The sequence below is a fragment of the Rhineura floridana genome, chromosome 2, assembly GCF_030035675.1.
Source record: "Rhineura floridana isolate rRhiFlo1 chromosome 2, rRhiFlo1.hap2, whole genome shotgun sequence".
In the NCBI taxonomy this organism is placed as follows: domain Eukaryota; kingdom Metazoa; phylum Chordata; class Lepidosauria; order Squamata; family Rhineuridae; genus Rhineura; species Rhineura floridana.
The window spans coordinates 167890914-167913398 of record NC_084481.1 but is presented as its reverse complement, the minus strand read 5'-3'; the positions used below and the strand labels follow the sequence as shown (position 1 = coordinate 167913398).

At 41.2% G+C, this 22485-nt stretch overlaps 1 protein-coding gene across 9 annotated transcripts in view; it reads left to right on the top strand.

Annotated features, from left to right (window-relative positions):
• The window catches only part of MAPKBP1 (mitogen-activated protein kinase binding protein 1), a 175541-nt gene extending 158683 nt beyond the window's left edge, over positions 1-16858 (top strand). For 4 of the 9 annotated variants that reach the window (XM_061611352.1, XM_061611349.1, XM_061611350.1 and 1 more), the window contains 6 exons: positions 660-839; positions 2197-2272; positions 3342-3643; positions 4560-5612; positions 10227-10315; positions 12364-16858. In XM_061611352.1, the coding sequence (XP_061467336.1) occupies positions 660-839; positions 2197-2272; positions 3342-3643; positions 4560-5612; positions 10227-10315; positions 12364-12660 (1997 nt within the window). In that variant the 3' untranslated portion in view covers positions 12661-16858. Of the gene's footprint in view, positions 1-659; positions 840-2196; positions 2273-3341; positions 3644-4559; positions 5613-10226; positions 10316-11521; positions 11571-11848; positions 11947-12363 lie in introns of all 9 variants that reach the window. The other 5 variants (XM_061611356.1, XM_061611355.1, XM_061611351.1 and 2 more) reach the window with 5 other exon arrangements.
• The last annotated feature ends 5627 nt before the right edge of the window (positions 16859-22485 follow it).

The following is a 22485-nucleotide window of genomic DNA, read 5'->3' as shown; positions in this document are numbered from 1 at the left end:
GCTAAACAAGGCACAACACCATTTACCCCAAAAAGCGCTCAGCCACATTCCCAAATGGCCAAATGGAGCTTTCATTCCAATGCAAATACCAAGTGCAGTGGGCAAAGAGCATCAGAAAAAGGTGCTAAATTTAAGCAGCAGCTGGAATAGAAGAATTGAGAGCACATTTAAGAGTGCACTCCTGACTCTACCTTTTGGTTGTGCCACTGCGGCTCTACCTGTCCCTCCCCTAACGTCATTGGATGGACAAGTGGGTGTGGTTAACACCAAACCAAATGGCAGGCCTAATTAGGGCTATCAGTCAGAGGTTCCCCACTGGTGTACTATACAGGGATGTCTTAGGAGGCAAGAAAGGAAAAAGGCCTCCTTTCCCATATTTGACTTTCCAGAACATCCACCCATCCTGCATAACAATAAAAACTCCTGGTTCAGGGCCATCCCTGAACCTCAACCATCTCCCTGCTGTACTATAGAGCACTAAAGACCCAGAAGTGGGAAAGGGGGTTGGGGAAGATTCTTTCCTCTCCCCACTGCCAGGCATGAACACAGCAAGACAACTCTTCTTACGGGATGCAGATACACTCCAACATTTTGTTGCAGGTCCATGTGTGCAATCTGCTGTTGTACAAGTTACGTTTGTGTCATGTTTTCCACTTTAGATTCTGAGAGTACAGAACCTCTCAGTGTGGATGGCACCTCAGATCTGGATGAACAGGTGGGAGAAGAGGAGGACGAGGACATAAGCACTGGTCTATTGGAGGGAGATGTCCCCAGGACTCCAGATCAGGAGAAGTTCCTCAAGCAGCATTTTGAGACTCTGGCCGGTAACGGTGAAAAGGGTATATTATCAAAACCAGTGAAAACTTATATTTTTGTGATGTTCCCAGATGGCTTCTCAATAAATCTGCTTTAGACTATCAGCACCGTCATCTGTTGCTCTAACATGGCAACTGTGGAAACAAATGCCATTACCAGATAAAGAAATTTATGAGAAGTGGGACAGACAAATTCTGTAGAACGTCATGTAGACTGGTGGTACAATGAATGAAGGCTTGTCAAAGTAGCAGCTTTTTCTGTTTTGCTGGTCTGAGGGAAAAGTAACATTGGCTTGACCCATCTGTGCTGGGAATTAAGTAGAAATGTAGTGGCCCTTAGCGGTAGAAGTGGGCATAGTAAACACTGTGATGAACAGTAGGACTGTAAGAACAGACCAAGAAGGTCTGGCACCTTAAAAGCTAACAAATTTATTACAACATAAGCTTTCATGGATGACAGTCCACTTCATCAGACGCATTAGACAAATTCAGGGAGGATAAGGCTGTCAGTGGCTACTAGTCATGTTAGCGATGTGAAGGCCTGGGGTAAAAACAGGTAAAATTAGGAAAAAAACGTTTGTGTGTATGTGTGTGTGTGTGTGTGTGTCAGTTTTTTTGGGAATAACCTGCCCCCCCATTTTTTTCTTCCGGGCCATCATATCTCTAACCATGATGGCTATATTATCTCCAGTATCAGAGGCAGCGTGCCTTTGAATGCCAGCTGCTGAGGATCACCAGGGGGGACTGCCCTTGTGTCCATGTCTTGCTTGTGGGCTTCCCATAGGCATCTGATTGGCCACTGTAAAAACAGAATGCCGTCCTCTTCTGTTCTTACCTCATATTCTAACAATGGTTTCTCAATTCTAAAATAAGACTATATGGCCATAAATCTCTCATGCCATGAGCATTTGTGTATTAAGGGTGCAGCCCTGTCCGCACTCATTCAGGAGTAAGCCTCGTTGACCTTAGCAGAACTTACTTCTGGGGAATTGTGAATAGGATCAAACTGCATGGAAAACAAAAGGTGATGTTTTATGAAGCTTCACTCTGTTCCCTGTAACCTGTGAGCAAAAGATCTAAATTAAACTTCTCTTGCTAAAATCCTTGCTATTGACTTTCAGGCATTTCTTGAACACCTGTTTATGCTAACAGGCCTACGCAGCTCTCTAAACTTTCTTGATTAGCTAGTCATTTTAATGATTGGTTTGTATTGTTTTTATGGTGTTTTATGTTTTACTGTCCTTGTACATATTGTTTACATCACCTTTATATTTTTTGAGTTGGCATTTATATAAATATTTTTATAAATTAAAATGTTACAGCAGAAGGCACATGTGTGTTCTTCACAGATTTCTGCACATTTCCTCCTCTTAATTCATAGGTGGGCCATGTAGGACCCTGGAGAGAACAGAAAACAGTATTTCTTCTCGCTTTCTGTCCCAGTCTCCTGCTCCCAGGTAGAGTCACACTTTTCCTTACTGCTGGACAGCCCGGCCTTGCTTTGGCTCAGGCATGACAACCTCACTCCTTGAACTTTCTGATCTTGGTGCACCTTAGCAAAGAGGCTTGCTCTTATGAAGAACCTGCTCTTCCTCTTTTACTATATTGAGACTGCCTCTGTTTCAGGAGGATGACTTGAAAATGCCTAGGTTCAGTGTTTGATCATTGCTTTTTTTCTTCAGTCTTCTAACAAACTTCACAGCTGAGTAGATAATATCATTGTAGTTGTATAAATACTGAATTTTACCATCTGATTTACTCTTCACCATTTATGTGCTTTTTAAAAAATTGAATTTCATTCAGCTTGGACAGTGAAAAGCATCTTATTCAGTCTTGCTTACTGATCAGCTGTAATCTGGTTTCCTTACATCAGCAAACTTGCTTGTTTTGTTGGCTAAGCTCCAAACACTGCACAGGCATTTTATTTCTTCTTTTGAAAAACAAACCTGTCTGATGAGGGCAGGGGATTCTGATCTTGTGTATTGGAAAAGGATGTCTATGAATGTTAGGGTTTACAGAGCACTTGGTTCTGTTTTTTGTTGAAGTAACAAAAAGCAGCATATACTGATGGTTTGCAACTGTATGCCGAAGCCTTTAGGTTAATGCAAACATCCTGGTTTCCAGGAAGAAAAGGAGGCTGGAAAGCAAGCGCACAAGTCCCATGTATAAAGGTCTCTTTAAAATGTTTAAGCAAACCAAAGTTGGGTCTGAATCTGGCAGCATAGTGAGTTGAGAAGACCTTAACTCGGACTATAACTGTGGCTTACCTTTCTTTGCTGAAACCTCCCCATTTTCCCACTTTCACTAAGCCCTCCTGTCAAATACAGTAGTTTTGTCTGTGATTAGTCTTTATTTCCCCTACTCTCTGTACGTCCAAGAGGAAAATGGGTTTGGGGAAGGATTTGGGATGTAAAAATTGTTTTATGGCCGTGGAGAAATTAGCTACATAGTACTGTTTTTGTTTTTTAAAAAAACTGGTGATAGTATTACAACCTTGCATATCCTGCCCTGTCTTTGTCTCTATAGGCAACTATCACTTTCTTCATCAAATCTAGTACTGGATTGGAAACCCACTGAGGGTCCTGTTCTTTCAAAGCAAGTTTCTGCTGATCTGCTGAAAAATGGGCTTGACCACCAGAACATGGTCCTGGAGAATGGCATCTTTCAAAATGATGTTAATTCCTTTAGGTCACTTTATATGCAGAGAAAGAGAAAGCCTGCTTTGGAGATCAACAGGAGTCCTGGAAGACCTGCTGGGCCTTTCCCCGATAGTAATGGGGTGGTGGTGATGAGAAAATCCCAGTCAGTTCATGACCTTGTTCAAAATGGTAAGAAAGTGGCTTGGTATTGTGGAAGTAGTAAAATTTCAAAAATAAAAGTAGAGTAAAAGGCCTCCAAAACAGAACCACCACCCCCAGTGTTGGATATGAGAACTGATAGTCTACCAGCTCAGGAAAAATAATTCTTGCCAACACAGACAAAAAAGGCCTCCAAACTATAGAAACCAAAACAGAAATCTACCCAGCATTGGAGAGGAGAAACAATAAACTATTAGCTTAGAGGGAGAAATCCCTGTCAACACCACAGGTACCTCTATGCCTTGGGGGTAGCTTGAGCTGGAGATACACAAAATGAAATGTTCTCACTGGTGATGGTAAGAGGAGGACTTCCTCTGCAAAGCATCTATTATTTAAACGCGTTAGAGATACTAGAAGCAATACATCAGGAAATTTTTCAGTGGGGACTCAATCCAAAGTCATTGAATTGTCATTAATTGTAATGCTGCTTGTGCAGATGGCATTGCTAGTGGATCTCTTCCAATTGTAGCCTAAGTGTGGTTTTACATGTGTAATTGGGACTGCTTTTACTTTCTGTAGTGCTCTGGATCATTCAAAGGAGCACATCACACATATTGTTAGTAATATTTCTGTGATTACCAAGCTAGCAATCATAGCCCTATAAAGGAGCCACATTTTGCAAATGCTAGATGGTATTTGCAGTACTCCCTATCCCACAGAGCAAAAGTCCAAAACAGTATGTGCAATGCTGTCCCTAGTCAGGTCTTCAGTCAGAAATTTAGACAATCAGATGTCTAAAATAAGGATAGTTGCTCAAAATTATTCACTGAAAATGTTTGTTTTGCCTTCCAGAAACTGAAGTGACATAATAATTATATGTAAAAGCTGGAGCTATTTCGATTGTCTCCAGACCAGTTTTGTGCATTTATTTCTTCCATTTCTACAGATAAGGCTCCAGGAGTGATGCCTTCTGCTAGGCAACGTCCTCAGACACTAATGGTAGGTGAGAAAGATCCAAGGTCTAATAACTGTCGGGCTTTGTCTGCAACTCTATTGAAGACAGATGGCTCCAGCTCTCTGCAAGCCAAAGACAGTAAAGCTACAAAACCAAAGTCCTACATGAGCCCCACCACTAGCTTCATGGCCAAGATGTCCCGCAGCGTATCTGTGGGAGAGAATATATGCCTTGGTGACTCTGCAGAAAACCTGACTGAGGTGAAGGTCAGCCCCCAAGTACCAGAGAAGACGCAGTTAAGTCCTTTAGGGGACACTGAGAAGAACAAGCCACTTGTGAAGGAAAATGGCCCAGTGAAACCTCATGCTCTTCAGCAAGTCACAAGCTCTTCATCACCCAAATCCTTTCACAGCAAACTAGCTTCTAACCGGGCCCATTTGATCCTGGACATTCCCAAACCTCTGCCTGACAGACCGACATTGGCTTCTTTCTCACCAACTGCCAAATCAAAAACACTACTAGAATCTCCCCAGTCACCCACTAGCACTGGTAAAAAGAAACAGTCGTTTCCTGAAGGATGGGCCTCTAAATTGGAAAGCCAAACAGCTGTGCCTCTGGACCTTGGTAAAGGTAGCCCAAGAAGTCCCTGTACAGAGACTCCAAAAGAGAACCATATGTTGTTGAGGACCCACGTCCAACTTGAGCTGGGGGTTAGTAACCCCAAATTGAAAGACCTTTCAGATGGTCTGCACCCAAAGTCCACAGAATACAGACCATTGGAATGTACAGACAGAATTGCCAGCACTGGTTGTCTGTCAAATAATCAGCATGAGCTTTGCTCTCTCGAACCAAGCAGGCCAAAGTCTCCCACAACCATGGCGGAGGACTCAGGTGTGCACGGATACCCATCTCCAATCTTCTTCCCCCTTCTGTCTCCTGTCTTTGTGAATCGCTTCACACTTCCATCACATTTCTTTACGTCAAGCTTCTGGTCTGTCTCGTCCTGTCTGCACCTGTCTCCTTCCATAAGCCATCCTTTCAATGGTGAGACATTTCAGGCTGGCATTCATAGATTTTTCTGCCCTTAGTTTCTGCTCCAGGTTTGTCTTGTGTTTTGTGTTAGTGCCTGCAAATGTTATGGCTCATACATTCTCCTGCTTGAAAGGGAAGGTAGGAATAGCACAATAGCAGCTATAAACAAAAGTAATTTTGTATACCAGGGAAAGGAAAACTTTATGCTCAACATTGCCTGATCTTTCCATTGTTAGGGTTTCTTATCATTTCTGTAGCTGCAAGTCTGATGGCATTATCTTCCCCACATATGGAATTGTTATATAATTTTCCGTTTATGACCATCAATCAACAGTGTCTCCCTGTGCTCAGCTGTAAAATGGGAAATACTGGATTGACACTGAGTGAAAATGCTAATGAGAGAACTAATGGATGATATATATTAAAAATATGACTGGCAAATAAAGCAGGCCAATGTGTAGCTGCTTTGTTTCCAGTAAAGTTTCCAATCTAGGTTAGCTGAGTTATAAACGGCAAGTTTTATTCAAGGTACACTTGATTATTTGAAATTGTGTACAATCAGGCCTGGAACTTACAGGAGTAAATTCCTACTGTTCTCAGGTTTTCCAAGCTGTTGCAGGGTAAAGCTTTGGGGTCCAATTCTATAAAGGAAAGATGTGTTTGCAAGATGTGGAAGGTTTGAGTACATGCATAGCACAGGCCTTCTCTCAGTTGCATTTGGTGGTATATTTCATTTAATTATTAAATTTATATCCCGCCCTTCTTCTCAAAGGGAGCCCAGGGTGTTAAACAGATGATAAAGTACTTAAAAACATCATCTTTAAAAACAATTCCAACACAGATACAGATTGGGACAAGGTATCTACTTAAAAGGCTTATTGAAAGAGGAAGGTCTTCAGTAGGCACAGAAAAGATGACAGAGATGGCGTCCGTCCAGTATTTAAGGGAAGTGAATTCCAAAGGGTAGGTGCCACAACACTAAAGGTCCGCTTCCTATGTTGTGCAGGATGGACCTCTGGATAATATGGTATCTGCAGGAGGCCCTCACCTACAGAGCACAGTGATCACCTGGGTATAAAAGGGGTGAGATGACATTTCAGGTATCCTAGTCCCAAGTTGTATAGGGCTTTGTACACAAAAACTAGGACCTTGAACTTAGCCTGGTAGCTAACTGGCAGCCAGTGCAATTGTTTTAGCAGTGGGGTAACATGTTGGCGATATCCTGCCCCAGTGAGCAGTCACACTGCAACATCTTGCACCAGCTGCAGCTTCCGGACCAACCTCAGGCTCCCTTACAGCACATTACAGTAATCCAGCTTGGAGGTTACCAGTGCATGGATGACAGTGGTCAGGCTATCCTGGTCCAGAAACAGCTGCAGCTGTCTTACCACCCGATGCTGGTAAAAGACACTTCTAGCCACTGAGATCATGTGGGGGTTGTATGTATGCCATATAATGTATGGTCATGTGGAAGGCTGTACCACAAGCCACCCTGATTGATTCTTTTTAATTGCTTTATGTTGAAGATCATCTGAAATTAGATTACAGTAGGGCCCCACTCATACGGTGGGTTATGTTCTGGACCCCCACTGAAAAGCAGAACTCATTGAATAGAATGGCGTGCGATGCCTGAAGACTACCGTAAAAGCGGAACAAGCGCGGTATCAGTGGGGCTTTAGTCTAATTGCGTCTAATTGAGACCGCCGCATTAGTGAAGCGCCATAAAGTGGGGCCCTACTGTACTTAATAGGAAGGGGCTATTACATTTCTGCTAAGATGAAACATCTTTGCTTAACTCCCCACCCCTGCTCTGCAAATTGGTCAGATGTGAAACTTGAAAAGGAGTGAGAAGTTCACTAGTGTATTTTAAAAGGAAGTTTATTTTTTATTGTGTCATCTCTAAGGCATGAAAGCCGCTAACAACCAATAAAAATAGATTCATAAGACATCATAAGATTCATCAAGTAATTAATAAACCATCCCAACATCCCTAAGAAGATAAATGTCAGCTTAGTTAAAAAAAAAAAAGCTTTCCCACAAGTATTATCATGAAACAGCATTGTCAGAGTCCATCTGAATGACTGTTTGCTGTATCAGACTTCACAATTAATGCTGTGCAATTAATTCCATAAAAATGGGCATTGACTAACAGAAAAAGTGTTGCAATAGGATGAACAGAGCTCAGGGCCCAGGAAGATGGGAGGGATGGATGGGGAACTGAGTTCTAATATTCTGTTCTGCTATTAACTTGCATGCAACTTTGCTACAAAGTTATCTAACACATCTGTTCTCAGTTTCTTCCCACCTACCAAATGTGCACATACTTCTCACCGATACTGTGCATTGAGATCTGTGGAGGAAAATGCTGTGGGATGTGAAGTATGATCACTCCAGCAGCCACCTGAGATTCATGTTTGAAAGTGCATCTCACTGCCTCAGAAGCCTTATAGCTCATTCATCCAAGCATTTGCTGTACTTAAATAATTTTAGCAACTTGTCCGTGTGTGTGTGCACGCACACACATGCTGGCATTCATTGATCTCAACAGCAGCGTAAATGCTTAATGATCATGGGAGAAATCCACAGATGATAAGAAGACAGTGACTGGTATTCTCATTTAGCAAGAAAAAGAGACAAGATAATGGAAGACTCTTTATTCATACTGTTAATTAACAAGAAGATGAAGAATATGTGCAACTGAGATGTTAGCTAGTGCCATTAACCTTTATTGAATCAACCCCTCCCCTTCGGTGTTTTTTTCCCTAATTCAGAACCCCACAGACCTTTTGTTATAACATATTTAATAGGTAACAGGAGGATTTTCAGTAGCTCTCTCATATGAATTATTATGCAGCAGGACAGAATAAAGGCCAAATCATACTAGTGTGTTTGTGTCTGTCTGTCCATTTGTACGTCAAGCACCTTCTGTCCTTACATGCCTTGCGATGTTAGACCTTGCTGGGTTAATGGGATAGCAACTTAAGCAAAGTTGCATGCTTTTTTAAAATAAAGGCAGGATGGTGATGCATTACTGAAAAATGCCTCCCTTAATCATCCTCCTATCTCATCCATACAAGCATTGTAAAGAAATATGCTTCTTTGTTACTGATTTGGTTTATGCTTCTTAATGTATAGTTAAGTTTTGTTGTTGTTTAGGCCAGTATTTCCCAAACTTCTGATAACATTGCAACACTTCGTTCTTAATTAAATTTGGAGGCAGACTTTTACTCTTGTCCTTCATTTTATTTTTAAAGAGTAAGTATTACCCTCCTCAGAGCAATCTATCCTGTGTTTCCTGATTGTATCACCTGACTGGAAGGAGGCAAGACCAGAGCAATGGTTGGCAGCAGAAATGCAATCCACAGCCTCCCGTTGGCAGGAAATTCTGCTGTATCTCTGACTCAGGAACACTTTGAATGATCTAATCAGACACGATGCAGAGTTGTGGCAGAAATTCCAATTACCAGAGGAGGCTGATTGGAAGGCGTACAGGGAAGGATGCAGTGGGCAACCTCCTTTTGGGGTGGCTGCTTTGTACTCACAGGAATTTTTAAACTATTTAGCATCCTAATTTCTCGCAAGATGTAATTGGGCCCTGGTACATAGTTTGGGAATTACCAGCGTAAGCCTTCAGCCCCCACCTGCCTCCTTCTTTCTTACAACCTGCCCAGGGAGTGGCCCTGGCTGTTGGCTTCCTCTTCCTTCTTAATCTCAGAGTTGCTCTTGTAGAACTCAGCAGAGAAAAAAAGATACAGACAAAACTAAAATTAGTTGGCTCTGCCTATCATTGGCTCCCTGCCTTCCACCCCACCATTCCCAATGGGCGTGAGCCACCACTAACCTTAGGCAGAGGACGTTTGCCTTGGCTTAGGCTTAATAGTAGAGCCACCTATCTTCTTAGAGAAAGGGCTAAAAATTAGAAAGCAGGGAATCTTGCAGTAAGGTGAATTTCCAGGTTTATATTTATGAAAATGTTTATTTATTTATTTATTAAATTTATATCCTGCCCTTACTCCCAGAAGGAGCCCAGGGCGGCAAACAAAAATACAAAAAGCACTTTAAAACATCTTAAAAACAAAATATATAGCTTTTCACATAAGTAAAAAGTGGTAAAAACCGCACCTAAACAATACACTGAGGATAACTGAGCAAAACATTAGTGCCCAGTAAATGCTTGGATAAACAAGAATGTTTTTAACTGCTAGAGGAATCATGCCACCAAAGGTGCTCACTATATCATAGAATCATAGATTCTAGATTGCACGTGTCTCTGGTGGGAGACTGTTCCACAATTCAGGTGCCACTACAAAGAATGCCCTCTTCCTGGTTGCCACTAGGTGGACCAGTGCAGGCCATGGCACCACTATGAATGGCTCCTATGAAGATCTTAGTGAACAGGTTCATATGGGAGAAGTTGCCCTCTAGTCATGTACATGCATAGTATATAATGAACTGTCTCATGTGATTTAAGGAACTATTGAGATGGGCAGGGAAGGAAAATATAATTTAGCATAAAATGGCTAGATTCTCAGCAGTGTTCTTCACCAAGAAGACAGAGGGCAGGGCTAGAATGATACTTGTGTCCACTACTTAGCATCTGTGTATTCCATCTCCCCCACACCCCAGGAGGTTCTTCCATCAGCATTGAGCAATGCAAGCATGTTGTGGCTGAGCTCCAGGATAGTATGCGCAAGGCCATCCATCTATACCGTATGGTAAGTCACCCTTCATTCAAGCTGGATCTTAATACTTATATGTGATTATTTAAATTAGACACATTGGAAACATATGGCTAAGACTGGGACTAAGGGTCCTCTAAATTTTCATTCTGGAGCAGACATCTGTGCTTATTTTTGTGTATGTATCTCTGTAAACCAGATGTAATTGCAACAGTCATCCTACTGGTAAGCCTTTTGGTTTCTTGTGGTGATGCTTGGTGTGTGGCCTAAAACACCACACCTCTTCTTCTGTTTGCTCCTCACCAGAACCCAACCAATCCAGTTTGTTTCCGGTGACCCAGGTAATACAGGCATGCCAATTGCCCCATGCTCAAGGTTGTTCAAATTTTAACCGTTAGGAGGAGCTGCTCTTTCAATAACTCCATATAGTACATGTGGGGGATTGCCTCAGAGACTAATGTCACTCTTGCAGAAGACGTCGGTATTACTTTAAAAAAAATGCAATGGATATTGGTCTCCACCCCCCAAAAGCATAAGCCTCCATTTTGCCCATCGTGAAATGTGATAACTAAGGCTGGTAACATTTGCTCCTGTGCACTTCCTGGATTTTTTACAGGTGTGTGCACACAGGTTCCAAAATACCTGAACATATGCCTGGAATGGGAAAAAGCAGGGGAGAGTGGAGGAAGAATGAGTGAGGGGAGGGACAACCGCCCCATACATCATCAAGACTCCACTCACTGGTGCGGATAACAAGCGACAGAATAGCAATGAATATCCATGAACTAAAAATGGGAATGTGTTGAACCTAACATGTCTAACACACACACAGAAAAATCAACAAAGTGTTTGTGATAAAAGCCCCTGTGTCTGGAAGTATCCATACTGATTAGCTGCTATAGCCAGTACTTGACTATGGAACTTCCTCAGTCACCAAGGCCTAAGTTTTCAATAGGTGAGTCAGCAGAAGAGTAAGGATTAGGCCGATTGAACATATATTATTTTAAATTGATTTTGATTGGTGTTGCCAGACATGAAAGTACTTTCATACATGTATGAGAATCAGAATCCATATGAGGCACAAAACCTTTTGTAGACTTTATACACAAACTTACGAGAATTCAGACTTGCTTGTTATACAGCATTAACTCAGCATGGCAGGGCCTTTTTGGTGGCTGTTCCCTGTTTGTGGAATGCCCTCCCTGGCGAGATGTGTATGTTTTCCTTATTATTAACTTTCAGGAAGAATTTAAAAGCATTCCTGTTTACCCAGACATTTGATGGCTAAAAGGTACTGTTCCTGCCTGCCTTGAAATTATCAGCTGGGAGAGCATGTGGTTGTATTTAAATAAGTATTGTTTTATCATGTGTTTTTTCACTTTGGTGCTTGCTGCTCTGGGAAGAAGGGTAGGATATAAATTTAATAAGCAAATAAATAACATGTTCAGCAATTTCCAGTGTCAGCAATGAAAATGAAAAAAAAAATGAAAAAAGTGTCAGCAAGTCTCAAGCAAGAGACTGATTAGAATGTCCTTGAAAGTCTGAAAGTTTTTGTGTTGATATTTTTAGTTTTTTGCAGGACAGCAGATGGATTGGGAGGAAGTGAGGAGCTCTGGGTCAGATGTGAGGAGTAGCCAATAAGACTGAGGATGATAGAGGAGACTAAGGTTAGGAACCTCATCCTCCATCTGAAGCTCTGACTCCATACTGATGATCCGGCAACAATGGATTTGATATTCTTTTGATTGTAACCAATGTGAAGTCTTCAAGACAGTATAGGCTGTACAGTAGGGCCCCGCTTTACAGCGCTTCGCTTTACAGCGCTTTGCTAATGCGGCGGCTTTCAGTTAGGGAAAGTCCCTGCATTAAGGCGCTTGTTCCATTTTTACGGCGGTTTTTTTCCGTCGCGCACCATTTTTACGTCATTTTCGCGAGACGTGTCCCATTATCGTCAATGGGTTTCGCTTTACGGCAATTTCCACTTTACAGCGGGGGTCTGGAACGGAACCCGCCGTATGAGCGGGGCCCTACTGTATCTCTAAAATAAACAAAACCTATTGCTCACCATCCCACTTTTTTGGCAGGTGTCTGCTGACATGGACTCTTCAGCTGATAAAGATGAGATTGCTGGCCTCTTGACTGATACCTTCTCTGTGATGGAAAAAGAACTCAATTCCCTGAAGGATGGGAAAGAACTTCAAAAGGAGAAAGAAGTGTTGATGAAGCCACATGACCCAGTTGCAGTATCAGTCAGTGAGGGAAGCAGTGCCATCTTATCCAGTCCTCGACATTTTGGAGACCAGCAAACCCTTGCTTTGTTAGAACAGTACTCAGAGCTCTTGCTACAAGCTGTTGAACGACGTATGGATACAAAACTCTAAAGAGGAGTAGTTCTGAGGGCTTTTAATGGAAAACTGGCAACCACACAGGAAAACTTAACAGGGAACACGTTCATAGTGAAAACCTGGAATGACTGCTATCATTGCTTTTATCCAGTGGTGATTTTTTCCCCCCTCCAACAGTTCAGGGGGTCATTTTATGGCTTTCAGAAATGTGCTGGTCACAGTACTCTTTCTTTGCCCAGCTCCTCTCTTTCGGGTGGTATCAAGGAAAAACTGCTTGGGATTTTTTCCCCAGCCAAAATGTTGGACTTTAAAAAAAAAAAAAAAAATCCTACAGAAACAATTGAACTGTATGGCTCAACCTGAATTGCTGACTTGACAGAGATTGAGATGGCACCAGTCACTCCTTCTGCAGGGTTGTCTCAATCTATGTACAGTGTTTTATTTATTAATTTATTTTTGTGACTATTGCTCTAAACTTTTCACATGCATTTTGTAGCTGTGACTGATTCCACGTCTTTCCCGCAATCTGTAGTGAGAAACCAGTTTTGTCGTGGAAAATGGACTAGTAGATGGGCAGGCAGAATTTCTGTTTGCTGCGGCTTGCCTTGCTGAATTTCATTCATAGGGGTTCTTTTCTGGGGGGGGGGTGTTATTTACAGTTTTGTTTTCCCTGTTTTGCTTTCTATTTTAAAGAAAAAAAACTATGCTAATCTTACATCTGCACTTACTTCCAGAGGACAGCATAATGTCTGGATCAGGCTCCAGAGATTTGTTACAAGACTGTTTGCAAATGGAATAGCTTTTTACAATGGAACATTTTATATAAAACCTGGTCTCCAATCAGACATGAAGGCGTTAAAATTAGATAATTATCAAATCCTCTTTATAAAGTTCTGATCAGTTGAGTTTTATACTAGGGTCTTGATGTTCAGATGATGGTTTTAGGGATGTGGAATCTGAAGAGAAGAGGGGAAAGGGGAGCAGGGGGAGAGAGAGACAAAAGAGTGGCAATAGCATTTATTTATTAGACAGATTTAAAACTTTGATTCCATTCTAGCATGAATGTAAAGAACTTGTCCTTGAAGAGAGACTGACACTAGTTGTTATATACTGTTCAAGAGAAGCATGAGAAGTATCTAACTTCTTGAGAGGGGGGGGCTATTTTATTAGTCTCCCTTGTTAAAACAGAAAACTACCAAAGTAAGTCTGAGTGGCTAGAAAATACAGACTCTTGTGATGTAACTATCTCCATGTCTGTTTCTGTGATTTTTTTAAAAAAATTAGTAGGGTAGGAATGAGACTGCATGGCATTTATTGTGTTCAGTGAGACCCACATCTTATTATTATACATTGTTATTGTTATATATTTCTCCAAGCTCATTAGTCCATTGCTGGGGCTCACATAACATAGGAAAGAAGTGATTCAAAGTGAATCAAATAATGGAAATCAAGTGTTACCTTAGAAGGTCCTTCTTTCATTAACCATGCCCCTTAGTTTTAAAATCTCTCCTTTCCCAGTTTGCTGAATTATCAGATCGTATTCTGAGTACTGTTTGATACTGATGAAAGTATTCCAAAAATTACTAGCCTACAGAATTTTTAGAGCTACTCGCTTTGGTCAGAAAGCAGCTCTGCATCCACTATTGTCAGTCTGATCATCTGACTAAATAGCTTTGAGCAGCTTTTCCCTTTGCACTTGTCATGTAGGCTTTCTCATTCACTGCACCACAGGGCTGGCAACCTTCTTTTCTGGGACTGGTTTGCTCTCATTTTGTAGAGCAGCCTGCGGAACACCCTACTTTTTGGCTGGCTGGCTAGCCAACCATCTTGGGCTGAGCTCCAAGGCTGGGAACTTGGAATGTTTTTAGTGCATTTTAGTATGTCCCTCCCAAAAATTCCTGGCTGTCTTGCTGATACATTTCTCTGGAAGGTAGTTGAGATACATTAACCAGAACTGAAGTCCTGCTACTCATTTTTGTCCATAGGCTAGCATGAAATAGAGTGATGTCTACAGCAAAGGAATCTGATTGCTAAGGATGGACAACTGAAAGATACTCCTTGGACATCTGTTCAGTGAAAATTGATGAGGGGTTTTTTGTTTTTTTTTGGCATGTACACGTCAGGAAAGGTCTTAGGCAAAATATCTTCTATTTCCCTGTTCGCATTTAGGCTGTGAAAAGTGTTCAGTGCTCAGGAAACGCTTTCCTGTTCTGGAACACACATACACTCAGGTAGAATAGCCATACTTCCAACACAGGTATCTTGTTGTATGAGAAAGGGAGAGACAGAAGTTCTACTTGTTGATTTAACCTCCAAAGTTGTCCAATGCATTGATATGAGAACTGAATCAATATGTTGACAGACGAATACCTCAGTGCTTACTGATAGTTACTCAGCAGATGATTCACCTGGGACTATCTTGGGTGAGAAGCAACATCAAACAAAATTCCACATTACTGTCAAAACATTTCTGCAAAATAATTCTCTTCAAATTACTTAGGCACTCTGTTTTTCATGGATGGAGGTGGAAAAATTATAAAAATTGGGGGTAGGAATGAACTAGCATTGTAGTTTTATATGGCCTTGAGTAAGTAGATATGCAAGGATATATGGGCAGGCCTGTAGTTGCTAATATTACATGAAATAGCAGGGCCAAGGCTTCTAGAAAAGTAGTAGTAGGAGTAGGGCAAGGAATCTTTTTGGTTCAAAGGGAAAAATATGGATGAAAACGCCCCTATGAAGGAAAGAGGCAGTATACGTAGAGACAGAACATAGTTATGTAGGACTGTAAATGAATTTGATGTAAATCAAAGGATGGAGAGACAGGTTAGGTGTCCTGTATTTCCTCTCTAATCCTAAAGCCTTGGCTTTAGGAATGAATATCCTCTTCCAGTCGGTTGTCCAAAACCATTTGGCACCCGTGAGCTTCTTAGCTCCCCAGTTTTCTGTCCCAAGGATTATTAGTAGCTGAGAAGAAGCACGAGGACAGTGTTTCCTCTAAGGAAAACACTTTGATAGTCAAATGTCAGCCAACTATGCTTTTAGTTTTGAACTGCATGTAAATTATTTAGCTCTATTATAGGCATCCACTGGCCATATTAGGAAAACTTCAACAGATACCTAAGGGGTAGAGAAATATAAATGTATGTATGATCTGAATCTGGCCCACTTCTACTGATTTTTAATGTTTGCATGCATTTTTATGTATTAATGTAAATGAGGAAAGTCTGTACCATGGACTCATCACTGATGCCTCACTTGCATATTATTATATCCATGCTCTCTGAAATGTTTCTGAGCAGTGCAATTTACATTTTATTCTTAGTGTATACTGTTCCTTTTTTCAAGGAAAGCTCTTAGAAAAAAGAACAAACACCTGTGCACTTGAACAGGACAAAATGGCCCGTCCTTGTTTCTACAGAAACATAGAAAGCTTTTTTAAAGCAACTGGTGCTACTAGATATGGCCATTTTGTTATTAACCCCCTCTCAATTTAATCCAATATTTTTCTATTGAATGTCCCTCTGATAGTTGGGCCTACTAGCTTCTCCTTTCACTCCACTGATGCAGAATAAATTTCTTCCCACAAAAAAGCTACTGTTAGGGCCAGTGTATGTGTTTGAAAGCATTTTAAACAGTGTTACATATAGATACAGTTCAACCACTGGACCTGTAGCATCCAGTATTTAAAATATTTAAAAAATCAGTTGGAGAGGAGAAGAGCTGCATTGTGAACCTTCAGGTACTGTTGCGACTAGATTGTTCTTTCTATAGATAACAAGAATATCCAGAATCCTGTATTGTTTGTATATAATAATCTGGAGCTGGGCTGCTTACATACTGGGTTAATCTGCTGTAAATCACACACAGTGATGCATGGACAGCAATTTTAGGAATAAGCCATGTCTACTCAGCATGTCTAAGTTAAGCCTAGGCACCAGATGAACTTCCCTTTCTACCTGTGTTTTTTCAACACTCCCTTCCTGTTTTCCGCTTGTTTAAAAGGAGATAACCCTGAAACTTTTTATTTATAAATGTGTGTTTTCTACCTTGGCTTTAAGAAAGAAAGAAAAACATTTAAAAATGTCTTTTTTAATTATTGGAAACAATTGTTTTATGGTTGTGGGGGTTTTGCACTGTGAGCCACCTTTCTGGGGCTATTTTTAATTCTGTATTCATTTGTACTCTGCGTCTTAAATAGTTTCAATAAAAAAGTGTGAAACTTTGTTACTAAGCTGCCTTTATGCTGTTGCTCAATGCTATTATTTTGTTCCATTTTTGTTATGTGCCTTCAAGTTGATTATGACTTATGGTGACCCTATGAATCAGCGACCTCCAAGAGCATCTACTATACAGGCATACCCCGCTTTAACGTACGCAATGGGACCGGAGCATGTATGTAAAGTGAAAATGTACTTAAAGTGAAGCAATTATCTATGCATGTACTGCACGGCAATCGCCACTAGATGGCAGTGGTGTCATGCCATTAAGTGTCCGTAATTGCGAAGCGCGCGTACGTTAAGCGCGGTATGGTAGCATATGGAGCATGTACATTATAGCAAGGTGATGTTAAGTGAAGCGACGTTAAGCAGGGTATGCCTGTAAACCACCCTGTTCAGATCTGGTAAGTTCAGTTCTGTGGCTTCCGTTATGGAATCAATCCGTCTCGTTTGGTCTTCCTCTTTTTTCCCCTCCCTTCTGTTTTTCCCAGGATTATTGTCTTTTCTAGTGACTCATGTCTTCTCATTATGTGTCCAAAGTATGATAACCTCATTTTCATCATTTTAGCTTCTAATAATAGTTCTGGTTTAATTTGTTCTAACACCCAATTATTTGTCTTTTTCTCAGTCCATGGTATGTGCAAAGCTCTCCTCCAACACATTACATATGAGTTGGTTTTTCTCTTAGCTGCTTTTTTCACTGTCCAACTTTCACATCCATACATAGAGATCGGGAATACCATGGTCAGAATGATCCTGACTTTAGTGTGCAGTGATACATCTTTGCATTTGAGGACCTTTTCTAGTTCTCTCATAGTTGTCCTCCCCAGTCCTAGCCTTCTTCTAATTTCTTGACTATTGTCTCCATTTTGGTTAATGACTGTGCCGAGGTATTGATAATCCTTGACAAGTTCAATGTCCTCATTGTCAACTGTAACATTACATAAATCTTCTGTTGTCATTACTTTAGTCTTTTTGACGTTCAGCTGCAGTCCTGCTTTTGTGCTTTCCTCTTTAACTTTCATCAGCATTCGTTTCAGATCATTACTGGTTTCTGCTAGTAGTATGGTATCATCTGCATATCTTAAATTATTGATATTTCTCCCTCCAATTTTCACACCTCCTTCATCTTGGTCCAATCCCGCTTTCCGTATGATATGTTCTTCATATAGATTAAACAAATAGGGTGATAAAATAAACCCGTCCCTCACCCTTTTCAATGGGGAACCAATTGGTTTCTCCATACTCTGTCCTTACAGTAGCCTCTTGTCCAGAGTATAGGTTGCACATCAGGACAATCAGATGCTGTGGCACCCCCATTTCTTTTAAAGCATTCCATAGTTTTTCATGATCTACACAATCAAAGGCTTTGCTGTAATCTATAAAGCACAGGGCAATTTTCTTCTGAAATTACTCGGTCCATTCCATTATCCAACGTATTGTTGCGCACCTCCCCCAATCTCCGAGCGGTGAGATTTCGAGGGTCCCTGTGCTCCTCCAGGGTTTGCTTTCCTTTAGGGAAGAAGGTCAGCAGAGACTGCAGTGTCTTTATAAAATATGGTTTACAGTAGGGCCACGCTTATACGGCGGGTTAGGGACCAGGCCCCCGCCGTAAAGTGGAAATCGCCGTAAAGCGGAACCCATTGACTATAATGGGTCGCGTTGCGTGAACATGACGTGAAAATGTAGCAAAATGCCGCAAAAGCACAAAATCGGCTTTAAAACGGGGGATTTCCCTTAATTGAAAGCCACCGCATCAGCGGAATGCTGGAAAACGGAATGCCGTAAAGCGGGGCCGTACTGTATTTACACACATTTCAACCTGAGCTCAAGGATGGAGGGGTTCAATACATCAACAGTCTAATGACCAGCTTTTCCATCTGAGTGCAGGGGCATCCTATAGCCATGATGCAGACAGACAGCCTCTTTGCCTGCCTGCAGCCCCAGCAATTCTCTAGACACACTCAAACTACAAGCACACGCCTTCTGCTAGCTGCCAGGAGTGGGGGGAAGGCTCTCCTGTATAATTTAAAATGACAAAAGGGGTCTTCCTGGCCCATTCTCTGTTGCTAGGCAACTGATCGGCCCATTATCTTACCTGGCCAATCTATTTGGTTAACAAAAGACACATTTGACCAGCAGAGAGTTCCTCATTCCAAGGCACAGGAAGGATTCCAAATCAGAGGCTGGAAAGGTGACCCACAGGAATCATCCATTCCAACCCCCATGCTCATAACAGTATGTTTGTGATATGATCTCTGGTACCTCTTCCTTTTCTAAAACCAGCTTGGACATTCGGCATGTCTTGCTCCATATACGGCAAGAGCCTTTGTTGTAGAATCTTGAGCATTACTTTACTTGCATGGGATATTAAGGCATCTCAGTCAGTCAGTGTGTGTTCCCCTGTTGATTACTCAACATCCCTACTCTTGGTTTAAATTTTCCTTTAATTTCTCTAATCTTTTGGAACAGGGCTCTTGTTCTACCCTTTTTGTTGTCCTCTTCTATTTCTATACAATAACTATTGTAATACAGGCATACCCCGCTTAACGTTGCTTCACTTAACATTGCCTCGCTATAACGTACATGCTCCATATGCCCTATACCCCGCTTAACGTTCGCGCGCTTTGCAATAACGTACATTTTATTGGCATGATGCCACTGCCATCTAGTGGTGATTGCATGCAGTACAAGTGAAGACAATTGCTTCACTTAAAGTAGATTTTCACTTAAAGTATACTCTCCAGTCCCATTGCGAATGTTAAAGCGGGGTATGCCTGTAGTTCTCTTTGTCCCTATTAGTCAGTGTATTATTGCATTTAGGGTTCTTTGTTTCTATCTCCTTTTGCTTTTGCTTTCCTTCTTTCTTGAACCATTTTAAGAGTTTCATCAGTCATCCATTGAGGTCTTTCTGTCTTTTTAACTAGAGGTATTGTCTTTTTTCATTCTTCCTGATAATGTCTGTTGACTTCAATCCATAGTTCTTCTAGTTCTCTATCAACTAAGTTTAAAGCCTTAAATCTGTTTCTTATTTGATCTTTATATTCTTCTGGCATGTTATTTAAATTGTATTTTGGCATTATGATTGCTTTGTTGTTGTTCTTTAGCTTTACATTTTCGATATTACCAGTTCATGATCAGTACCACAGTCTGCTCCTGGTCTTGTTTTCTTAGAAAGTATGGAACTTCTCCATCTTCTGCTACCAATCATATGCTCAGTTGGATTCCTGTATTGACCATTTGGTGATGTCCATGTGTATAGTCATCTTTTTGGTTGCTCGAAAAATGTGTTTGCTAGAAACAAATCATTGGCTTCACAGAATTCAACAAGTCTGTCTCCTGCTTCATTTCTATCTCCTAAGCCCCATTTCCCCACAATTTCTAGTTCTTCTCTATTCCCTACTTTTGCATTCCAGTCCCCCGTGATGATCAGAACATCTTGTTTTGGTGTGTGATCAATTTCTTCTTGTACTGCACAAAATCTCTCCAATTCCTCCTTCTGTGTTTGCCATTGGAGTGTAGACTTGGATGATGGTTATGTTAATAGGTTTCCCGTGTAATCTTATTGATATCACTCGCTTAGACCTTGTGTTATAGCTCCCGATTGCTTTTGCTACATCACTTCTCACTATTAAAGCAACCTCATTTCTTCTTAATTTATTTCCTGTATAAAATATTTTAGTTGCCTGATTGAAAATGTCCCATTCCCGTTCATTTTAATTCACTTTTTCCATTTTTATTTCAATTTATTAATTTATTAAGTTCAATTTTCATTTATAGTTTATTACGTTTTTCACAATTTTACAATAAAATGGTTGTTCCTTCTTCCTCCCCTAGCCTTCCCTCCTTCATTGCCCTTTGTAGCAATAGCATTTTCATTTCTGCCATGCAGTTGTTTGACACATTGTACACTGTTCAGATTTGCATGTTCAAGTAAGAATTAGGATAGGCAACCATCAGTGTCGCATCCAGGACTCAGCTAAGCAAACACTTGAGTTGGAGGAGTTCTTGTTGACGTGTTTGGGAACTCAAGGTGACTGCAGTTTTTTTGGGGGGGGGGAAATCATGTTGGATTTTGCCAGATTACTTGCCCATTTACCTACTTCAGTTTTTATATCTGCCTATCACTAATGGACAGTCTTATGTGTGCATGTGTGAATTGAGCCATCACAGATCAACCTCCCGGCTAGTGATTAAACTTTAATAGAACAGCACTTCAGACACAGCCTTTCTCCAAGCTGGTTCAAGTTCAGCTTCATGCCATCAAGTGATGTACATGCATGTGTGAACTTGCACAGAGAGCTTAATGATCAGCATAGTGTTATAGCAAGAAAATAGTGCAAGCAGTCCAGTTATACAGTGATGCACCCAAGACATTTTTGAAATCCGTAACTTCAAAGTGTATTTCTGTGTATCTCTGTAAATGTTTGTACAACTGCCACAAATTGGCCACATCCTATTCTTTCAAAGCAAAACAAGAAACTACATTCAGCATGTGTTACTAGCTAGTTTACAAGAGCCTTTTAAATGATCACTTGCCTGGTAACCTGTGGCAAGTAAGAATCATTAGGCAGAGATTTGTAAACTGAGTTCATTCTCTGCTTCCTTTGGGCTATTGCTCGACCACAGGCAACTTCCATAGCTAGGAGTAGCAGATGCACAACTACAAATTTCTCCAGCTCTTCCCTAGTTTATACAAATTCTAGGTATGTGCCTAGTATCAAGTGGTACTAGGTGCTATGTTATTGAAAACAAAAAAACTGTTTCCATTATCCTGCTCCTACTTTACCAGTGATTAAGGATGGCACAAAGAGAGAGAGAGAGAGAGAGAGAGAGAGGATGTTTCAGTATCAAATGTCCCAAGGTTGGTTTCTAAACTAGAAAATGAAAAGCTTTAGCTTCAATCCTGCCTGGCCCTTAGACTGCCCCCTTGCCTCTCCCCTCTATAAACTTTTTTGTTTTACTGTATTTATTAGCATTTACAGGAGGAGAAAACATAGCCAGAAATGCCACTGACCTTGGGGAGGAGTTAAATTCTTCTTCTAGACAGCCAGAATCTGCACAGAATTCTAAAACTGCATTAGAAGAATTGCGACTTAAAAGTAATTGTGTTTGAGTGTTCGCCTTCTCCTTCCCCTGCATTTTTCCTTGTGTGCCTTGCCTTTTTAGATTTTGAGTCTGGGGTCAGGGGACCCTAGAATCATAGAATAGAGTTGAAAGGTGTCCATAAGGCCATTGAGTCCAACTCCCTGCTCAATGCAGGAATCCAAATTAAAGCAGACCCAACAAATGGCTGCCCAGCTGCCTCTTGAATGCCTCCAGTGTGGAAGAGCCCACCACCTCCCTAGGTAATTGATTCCATTGTCGTACCGCTCTAACAGTTGGGAGGTTTTTCCTGATTTCAGTTGAAATCTGGCTTCCTGCAACTTGACCTCATTATTCTGTGACCTGCACTCTGCGACGATCAAGCAGAGATCCTGGCCCTCCTCTGTGTGGCAACCTTGCAAGTACTTGAAGAGTGCCCTATCTCCAGAGCCTCAGTCTTTTCTTCTCAAGGCTAAACATGCCGATTTCTTCCAGTCTCATAGAGCTTTCTTTCCAGTGCCCTGATCATCCTGGTTGCCCTCCTCTGAACCTGTTC